The 10324-nt window shown below is 38.9% G+C and overlaps 1 protein-coding gene across 1 annotated transcript; it reads right to left on the bottom strand.

Moving 5' to 3' along the window:
- Positions 1-1780: 1780 nt before the first annotated feature.
- On the bottom strand, positions 1781-9905 carry LOC120924993 (vomeronasal type-2 receptor 26-like). The gene is made up of 2 exons (XM_040335911.1): positions 9742-9905; positions 1781-2755 (listed from the first exon to the last, which is right to left on the bottom strand). The coding sequence occupies exon 2, from the start codon at positions 2451-2453 to the stop codon at positions 1848-1850; it is 606 nt and encodes a 201-aa protein (XP_040191845.1). The 5' UTR covers positions 2454-2755; positions 9742-9905; the 3' UTR covers positions 1781-1847.
- Positions 9906-10324: the final 419 nt, after the last annotated feature.

The raw sequence follows: 10324 nt of genomic DNA, 5'->3' as shown, positions 1-10324 counted from the left end.
CACTGACACTTAATGCAGTGATCAGTAAATGATCACTGCTATTTAGTGACAGTGTGACAGGGGGGGTGATCGGGGGGTGACCGGGGGGGGGGGTTTGTGTGCCTATGTGTACAGGTGTCAGTGTAGTGCTTGTGTACTCACTGTGTGATGTCTCCGCTCCTCCGCCGGACGAATATACCGGCGGGAGGAGCGGTGACATCACTTCCTCCTCTGCCTGTGTTTACAATGCAGGCGGAGGAGTGCGTTGGAGGAAGCGGATTGGCTGGGGAGCGATCCGGAGGGGGCGGACAAAAAAGAACCGCCGCCCCCTCATCCCAGATCGCTCCTGAAGCCAACCGGACCGCCGCAAGTACCGGGGGGGGGGTCCCGATCAGACCCCCGACCACGTTAAGCAGAGCACGTACAGGTACGTTGATGTGCCTGTCTGTGCCATTCTGCCGACGTATATGTACATGAGGCGGTCCGGGAGTAGTTTTAAATTACATTTTGTGCAGGGAACCAAATTAAAAAAAAAATAAATATGTGGGGTCCCCCCAAATTCCATATTTGGCCCTTCAGATCTGGTATAGATTTTAAGGGGAACTCTGTGCCGAAATAAATAAAATGGCATAGGGTCCCCCCAAAAACCCATATCAGACCCTTTATCCGAGCACCTAACCTGGCCGGCCACAGGAAAAGAGGCGGGGACGAGAGAGCACCCCCCCAACTGAACAGTACCAGGCCACATTCCCTCAACACGGGGAGGATGCTTTGGGCGGTCTGTGACGTACATATAGTGCAGCAGGGCGGCCTTTAAATGGTCACTGGTCCCCAAAAAAGTGTCAGTTTGTGTCAGATTTGTCAATTGCCAATGTTGCAGAGCTCAGGGTTAAAGAGTGTGTTACATAGAGATTTTAGAGTTCAGGATTACACTATGTACAGAGTGTAGAATTCAGGAGTGCACTATGTACAGAGTGCAGGGTTCAGGGGAACACTATGCACAGTGTACAAACTCACCTCCTATTCAAAGCTTCCTCACATCTCTCTCTCCTACCTGGCCTGACTCTAGTACCTCCCTGTGTAGGTGTCTCTGCCTCACCCTGCAGGGAGATCGTTTTCTCTCTCAGATTCTGGAGATCTGTCCCCGCTGGGCCCCACTGTGAGTGTGTACAGGGATCTGTTATTTCCAGGAACCACTGAGAGCAAAGATATCCCTTGTAAACATAGAAGGCTTCTGTGTTTACAAGTGACAGTGAGGAGCGGAGGGTGAGAACTAGAATGGAGTTCCACATTCCGGCTGCAAAACTGGGTTGGAGGGTCACATGTCAGGGCCTGGTGAGCCGTATTCAGCCTGTGGGCCTTGTGTTTGATATCTGTGCTGTAGAGGGATGAATGATAATAGAAGGAAGACTGAAGCTGTTTCTGGTACTGCTGGTACTGGATTCCACTTGTACTGGCTGGTGATCTGGAATCTTTCTTTCCTATTACTCTCCAATCAGTGTGTGAGGGCAAAGTGGGGGCAAGCTGCTATCTTCAGGTGTTGGTTACATTGTGTGATGCTTTGATTGGTCACAACATTTTTTGTGATCAGCACTGTCCAATGGACAATGCAGTGACAGTACTTTGCTTGTGCATGCTGGGGGGCGTGTAAGAGCAAGAAAAAAAATGTAAGCTCCAAACAAAAAATCCAATCCTGTAACATCCACCTTCCATCCACTTATGTACAATAGGCAGACAGAAGGCAGTCAATGTACCCCCAAAAAATCATAATTCTGATGATGATGTCATTCATAATGATGATGGAAACAATATGACTGAATTTGTTTAATCTGATCTACAACATTATACATTGAATCAATGTGTTACATTTACATCATTCTCTTCCCCAGCATTGTCCCTCTTGTGTTCAGTTCAGGTTTTAAAATTATAATGTAGAGTTTTGGAGAAAACATACACAATAATATTCCAGCACTGGAGGTCAGTATGGCGAATATCTCCACAGCCACCATGTATTTCCCTCTGGTGCTCAGATAGGCCGGGATCATGGCAATCCAGACACTGCAGAACACCAGCATGCTGAAGGTGATGTACTTGGCCTCATTAAAACTGTCCGGTAATGTCCTCACCATGAAAGCCAGAAGAAAACTCACAGCTGCCAGAAACCCCATATAACCCAACATAGAGTAGAAGCCGATAACTGACCCTTCATTACACTGAATGAGGATCTTCCCAGGATAGGAGTCCATGTCATACTCCTGAAATGGTGGCGAGATGGACAACCAGAGAATGCAATTCATAACCTGAATGGATGAGCAGAATAACATGACTGTATTGGGAAGTTTGACTCCCACCCATTTTCTACAAGAGCTTCCAGGTCTGGTGGCTTTAAAAGCAATGAAGACCATGATGGTTTTGGCGAGAATAGAAGATGCTGAGATGGTGAAGGGAACTCCAAAAGTGACTTGTTGCAGCATACAGGTAATATCCACAGGACGGCCAAGGAACAGGAATACAGAAATGAAGCTCAGTATGAGGGAGAGGAGCAGAATGAAGCTGAGGTTCCGGTTATTGGCTCTGACTATGGGAGTGCTCCGAAACCAAACAAATAGTCCAAGTATAAGGAGAGATGTTGTAGCAAATATGACTGAAGTTATAGAAAAAAATAAAACTAGAATGTCCTCCTCATATGATAAATACTCATTGACCTTGTCACTACAAATAGTTTTAGCTTTGTTAGGCCATTCATTTTCAGGACACTGCTTGCAGAGTTCACTGTCTGTAGAGTAAAAAGAAGTGAAATAACATTAGGCACGGTAGCTATTTGACAGAATTAAATATTTTTTCTGTATTTTTCCTTAACCACTTGACCTCCAGAAGATTTAACCCCTTCACGACCAGGCCATTTTTTCACCTCTGTGTTTTTTGTTTTTTTGCGCTATAAACAAAAATTCTTGAAAAAAAATAAAAATATTTATGTTATAAAACACATTAAAAAAAATGGTCAAAACAATCGAATTTCTTCATAAATGTAAGCCAATATGTATTCTGCTACACGTTTTTGGTAAAAAATATATATATCCCAATAAGCGTATATTGATTGGTTTATGTGAACTGTGGTATATATTTATGGAATTTTAATTTTTTTATACTAGTAAAGGTAGTGATCTGTGACTTATAGAGGGACTGTGATTGTGGCGGACAATCAGACATTAACTGACACTTTTGACACTTTGTGAGAACAAGTGACACTAATACAGTAATCCATGCTAAAAATATGCACTGTCACTGTACTAATGACACTGGCTGGGAAGGGATTAAACATCAGGGGAGATATTTCAGACAACATCCAATCTCTAACACATGCATGTATTGATAATGAAATACGAAATAAAAAAACATCAGGGGAGATAAAATGGTTCTGTGTGCCTAGCCAGTGTTTTTGTACTGTATGTGTTACTTTTACTAAGGGAAGAGATGGATTTTTTTCTACGCTTTGCAGGGTCACAGAATATATCCCTTCCAGCTTGTCAGAACAGAGATCTGCCTAGTTTACATAGGGAGATCTCGGTTCTGTGTGTTTTGCTGATGATCATCGGGTGCCAGCAGACATCCAGTACCCAGCACCCGCAGATCTGCATTTTCTGTGATTAATCACAGCAGAAGCAGCCCGCTGGTGGGGCACGTGCACCCCATGCAGGTGGAGGTGCAGAATCATGTATATACGTGATCCTGCACAGCAGTAAATCTGCTAAAGGGCGGCCTGGAAGTGGTTTGCCTTTGTAGTTAAGATGGTAATATTAAATATGAATTAAAAGCCGTACAAAACAAAAAAAATATTGGAACAATATACAGTAAATGTTGAGTATCCCAAGAAAGTTTTAGTCGTAAATAAAGTGTGATGACGCCCTACTGAAAACAAAAGAACCTTCAGCCTCAGTGACGGCCATGACACAGTCTATCTGTAACTTCAACATGTATGTAACAATTAAATTCCCTTATTTTACCACTTTTGGTCTCTTCAGTGAAATAATTTTCCAGATAATTTCTTTTAGATAAATGTAAACGTGTCGGAGGCTTTGTCAGGCAGACGGGAGGAGGAAGGAGCTTCCAGTTGCTTGCTTGAGAAAGCCTCCAACACTCCCAGAAGGGTCAGAGGAGAAGAAAAGTGCAGAAAGGCCTCATCACTAATCATTAATTTCATACAATTTAGGGAGATGTTCAGCTTGCAAAGTATAAAGTGTGTACAGAATTACTTTAATGTTCTTTACTAGACATGTGCAAAAGGAAAAAATTTGTTTTGTTTTAATTCGTTATTTAATTAATTTCGTCAGGTTAGATTAGTTAAATTTGTTAAATTCGTTTTCGGAATTCAATCGTTTTCTACCGAATTAGAAAAACCCGATCAAATTCGAAAACATTTCTACCGGATTCAAAAACATTTCTACCGGATTCGATAATATTTCTACCGGATTTGATAATATTTCAATCGAATTCGAAAATATTTCAACAGAATTCAATAATATTTCATTTGCTATCGTTAATATTTCCACCAAATTCGATGATATTTCAACCGGATTTGAAATTATTTCAACCGGATTGGAAATTATTTCAACCGAATATGAAATGATTTCAACCGGATTGGAAATTATTTCAACCAAATTTGAAATTATTTCAACCGGATTGGAAATTATTTCAACCAAATTTTAAATTATTTCAACCAAATTTGATAATATTTCAACCGGATTGGAAATTATTTCAACTGGATTGGAAATTATTTCAACCGGATTGGAAATTATTTTAATCGGATTGGAAATTATTTCAACCGGATTTGAAATTATTTCAACCGGATCGGAAATTATTTCAACAGGATTTGAAATTATTTCAACCGGATTGGAAATTATTTCAACCGGATTTGAAATTATTTCAACCGAATTTGAAATTATTTCAACCAGATTGGAAATTATTTCAACCGAATTTGAAATTATTTCAACCGAATTTGAAATTATTTCAACCGAATTTGAAATTATTTCAACCGAATTTGAAATTATTTCAACCGGATCGGAAATTATTTCAACCGGATTGGAAATTATTTCAACCGAATTTGAAATTATTTCAACCGGATCAGAAATTATTTCAACAGGATTTGAAATTATTTCAACCGGTTTGGAAATGATTTCAACCAAATTCAAAATTATTTCAACCAAATTTGATAATATTTCAACCGGATTGGAAATTATTTCAACCGGATTTGAAATTATTTCAACCGAATTTGAAATTATTTCAACCAAATTTGATAATATTTCAACCGGATTGGAAATTATTTCAACCGGATTTGAAATTATTTCAACCGGTTTGGAAATTATTTCAACCAAATTCGAAATTATTTCAACCAGATTGGAAATTATTTCAATCGGATTTGAAATTATTTTAACCGGATTGGAAATTTTTTCAACCGGATTGGAAATTTTTTCAACCGGATTGGAAATTTTTTCAACCGAATTTGAAATTATTTCAACTCAATTTGAAATTATTTCCACTGGATTGGAAATTATTTCAACCAAATGTGAAATTATTTCCACCGGATTGGAAATTATTTCAACCAAATTTGATAATATTTCAACCATCAGCTATTTTTCCTGTTAAATGTGTCTGTCAATTTTTTCACATAAAAGGATTGAATTATACAGTCTGACAATTTAAAAATGACTTTAAATAATAAATGTACTTAATTTATCATATTTGAGAAGCACTTTTATGCACCACTAACAGATCAGACTCCAGGACCAGGATGCACCTGTGTCAGCCATTTTGTGTGAGGGAGAGGAGAGAGACTCAGGACAGGACAGATATTAGCTAGCTGCTAGTAGCTTGTACTGCTGTTTAGTATTTGTGTTTTTTCAGACAGTGAGCTCTGTGTGATTGTGTGAGTTTGGTGTGCAGGATGTGCAGGATGTCTGGTGAGGAGAGGGCAGGTGTGTGTGAGGGTGAGAATGTGCATGATGCAGATGGAAATGCAGCTGTTGGTGATGTGTCTTTGCATCTGCAGGAGCTTGTGTGTGATTTTGGGAAAGTGAATGTGTGTGGTGGTGGTGGTGAGTCTGAACATGTTGTTTAGAGTGGTGGTGCGCAGCCGGAATGTGGAAGTGGTGTCACTGGTGTGGGTGCGTTGGAGGGTGGTGTAAGTAGGAAGAGGAGGAGTGGGCGGGACTCGCGGGAGAGGCACAAGGTTAGGGTGAGGGTTAGGGTTGGGATTGGGGTTAGGGGGTTTGGGTTGTTGTTTGGGTTAGGGGTTGGGGTTGTGATTGGGGTTCGGGTTAGGCTTAGGGTTAGGTCAGGGTTGATGTTCAGGTTAGGGTTAGGGTTAGAGTTGTGATTGGAGTTAGGGTCAGGGTTGGGGTTCAGGTTAGGGTTGGGGGGTTAGGGATTAGGGTTATGATTATGGGGTTAGGGATAGGGGTTAGGGTTGTGATTGGGGTTAGGGTCAGGGATGGGGTTCGGGTTAGGGTTGGGGTTCAGGTTAGGGTTGTGATTGGGGTTATGGTTGGGGTTCAGGTTAGGGTTGGGGATAGGGGGTTAGGGATATGGGTTAGGGTTATGGTTAGGGGTTAGGGTCAGGGATAGGGGTTAGGGATAGGGGTTATGGTTAGGGGTTAGGGTTGTGATTGGGTTTGGGGTTTGGGTTAGCCTTAGGGTTAGGGTCAGGGTTGGGCTTCAGGTTAGAGTTAGGGTTAGGGTTTTGATTGGGGTTAGGGTCAGGGTTGGGGTTGGGGTTCAGGTTAGGGTTGTGATTGGGGTTAGGGTTGGGGTTCAGGTTAGGGTTGGGGTTAGGGGGTTAGGGATATGGGTTAGGGTTATGGTTAGGGTTAGGGATAGGGGTTAGGGGTTAGGGATAGGGGTTAGGGTTATGGGGCCAGATCCACGAAGCCCGGGCGCAACTTAACTTTTCGGATTTAAGTTACACCGCCGCAATTTTTCCAAGTTAGTGCCCGATCCACAAAGCACTTACCTGGAAATTTGCAGCGGTGTATCCTAAATCAGGCCGGCGCAAGGCGGGCCAATTCAAATGGGGCGAGTCCCATTTAAATTAGGCGCGCTCCCGCGCCGGACGTACTGCGCATGCTCCGTTTCCGAACTCCCGCCGTGCTTTGCGCGCCATGACGTCATTTTTTCTAATGGTGAAGCGCGTAGTGTAATTCCATATTCCCGTACGGCTTGCGCAAACGATTAGGCTTAGGGTTAGGGTCAGGGTTGGGGTTCAGGTTAGAGTTAGGGTTGTAATTGGGGTGAGGGTCAGGGTTGGGGTTCAGGTTAGGTTTAGGGATAGGGATTAGGGTTATGGTTAGGTGTTATGGTTAGGGGGTCAGGAATAGGGGTTAGGGTTGTGATTGGGGTTAGGGTCAGGGTTGGGGTTCGGGATAGGGTTAGGCTTAGGGTTATTGTTGGGGTTCAGGTTAGGGTTGTGATTGGGGCTAGGGTTGGGGTTCAGGTTAGGGTTGGGGTTAGGGGGTTAGGGTTAGGGATAGGGGTTAGGGTTATGGTTAGGGATTAGGGTTAGGGGGTTAGGGATAGGGGTTAGGGATAGGGGTTAGGGTTGTGATTGGGGTTAGGGTTGTGATTGGGATTAGGGTCAGGGTTGGGGTTCAGGTCAGGGTTGGGGTTCAGGTTAGGGTTAGGGTTGGGGTTCAGGTTAGGGTTGTGATTGGGGTTGGGGTTAAGGTTAGGGTTGGGGTTAGGGTTAGGGATAGGGGTTAGGGTTAAGGACAGGGGTTAGGGATAGGGGTTAGGGTTAGGGGGTTAGGGATAGGGGTTAGTGTTATGGTTAGGGTTGCGATTGGGGTTAGGGTCAGGATTGGGGTTGGGGTTAGGGTTAGGGTTGGGGTTGGGGTTGGGGTTGGTGTTAGGGTTTCCCCTTGAAGAATAAGGCTAGGACTCAGGGATTGGAATAGAATAAAATAATATTTTATACTATTCTATTCTATTGTTTTTCTAGTCTATTGTTTTATGTTCAAATCTTTTCTATTCAAATCCATTCTATAGGAAATTCGAATTTCGGAAGATGGTTATAGTATATATATATATATATTTCTGATCTGTTCTATTGTTTTTCTATGCAATTCTTTTCTAATCTTTTCTATTCAAATTCTATTTCATTCAATATGGATTTCAAATTTTGGAAAATGGTTATATATATATATATATATATATATATATATATATATATATATATATATATATATATATATATATTTTTTTTTTTTTTTTTAAAAGCCTACAGCACCTGATATTCCCGGGCGGTCTCCCGTCCAAGTACTAACCAGGCCCGACCCTGCTTAGCTTCCGAGATCAGTCTATTCCTTTCTATTCAAATATTTTCTATTCTAATTCATTCTATAGGAAATTCGAATTATATATATTCTGATCTGTTCTATTGTTTTTCTATGCAATTCTTTTCTATTCTTTTCTATTTTATTGCAATCTTTTCTATTCAAATTCTATTTCATTCTATATGAAATTCAAATTCCGGAAAATGATTATATATATATATATATATATATATATATATATATATATATATATATATATATATAAAAAACCATCTCCCGAAATTCGAATTTCAAACAGAATTCAAATTTGAATCGAAAAGATTAGAATAGAAAATATTGGAAAGAATCGAATAGAAAAACAATAGAACAGAATAGAATAAAATATCATATTCTAATTTATTCTATTCTGTTCTGTTGTCTTTCTAGTCTATTTTCTATTCTAATCTTTTCTAATTGGAATTCGAATTCATTTTATACGAAATTCGAATGTCAGAACATGATTTTATACATATATATATATATATATATATATATATATATATATATATATATATATATATATATATATATATATATATATATATATAATATTTTCAGATTTGTTCTATTGTTTTTTTATGATATTGTTTTCTATTATTTTCGAATATTTTCTATTCAAATTCGATTTAATTCTAGATGAAATTTGAATTTTGGAAAATGGTTATATATCTATCTATATATATATACATATATATATATATATCTTCTATCTATCTTCCACTTTCTGAAATTCGAAATTCATATAGAATGAACTCAGATTCGAATAGAAAAATATTTTAGAATAGAGTGGAATAAAATATATATATATATATATATATATATATATATATATATATATATATATATATATATATATATATATATATTATTCTACTCTTCTAATATTTTTCTATTCGAATTTGAGTTCATTCTATATGAATTTCGAATTCCAGAAAGTGGAAGATAGATAGAAGATAGATAGAAGAAGCCAGGTCATATTCTATTGTATTTGATTACATTCTATTAAATTCCATTCTGTTCTTTACTATTCTTTGATCTTCATTCTATTGTTTTATTATTTTATATTCTATTTTATTGTATTCTTTTTTAGAAATCGATTTATATTTTTTAGAAATCGATTTATATTTTTTAGATTTGGATTCAAATTTGCTTTCAATTTTCATTCAAATTTGTTTTCGATTCGAATTGTTTTCGAATTTGATTCAAATAGGATTTGTTTTCGAATTCGATTCGAATAATTTTATCATTCGGAAATTCGGATGCATACGAATTTCCGAATAATGAAAAATTTGTCCGAATTCGAATTCGTAACGAAACGAAATGCACATGTCTATTCTTTACATGTTTTTATGTTCTAATTCAATATCAGAATTTATACTTATAGAAACATAAAGCTTACCAGAATGTTTTGATATTTCTCCTTCTGAACACGGAGCACAATAATAACAACATGGGTGATATCCTTCTCTTACAGATTTTCTGAACCCTGGAAGACATTCCTTGGAGCATCGACCTCTTGGGACCTGAGATAATATAGAACAATATGAACTATTCAAGAACAAAACTACAGATATAATAGTGTCTGGAAGTCAAGCTCCTGATGTTTACAATGATGCAGCATGTACAGTATACCTTGGTGGAAACACATGGACCATTCCAGAAGGTGGCCCTTCATTAGTCTGGATACCACAGAATATGTTCTGATCCAGAAGACAGAAATAGACATCTAGGAGTGCTAGCAGAATCCTTTCATTAGAAAGGTTACAGCAACAAAACTATCAGTACAAACATAAACACTGCTTTAAAAATCCAAAGAGAAAATTCTTAGAAGGACATAGAGGGAAATCTGTCACAAAGACCTGAAGCACCAAACTGTAGGTTGTCTACCAAGGTAGTGGGGTCCCCCAGGGTTCTGTCCTGGGACCAATCCTATTTAATGTATTCATAAACAACCTGGAGGATGGGGTAAACAGTTCAATCTC

The sequence above is a fragment of the Rana temporaria genome, chromosome 1 (assembly GCF_905171775.1).
Source record: "Rana temporaria chromosome 1, aRanTem1.1, whole genome shotgun sequence".
NCBI lineage: Eukaryota > Metazoa > Chordata > Amphibia > Anura > Ranidae > Rana > Rana temporaria.
This window is presented reverse-complemented; position numbering and strand designations above follow the sequence as displayed.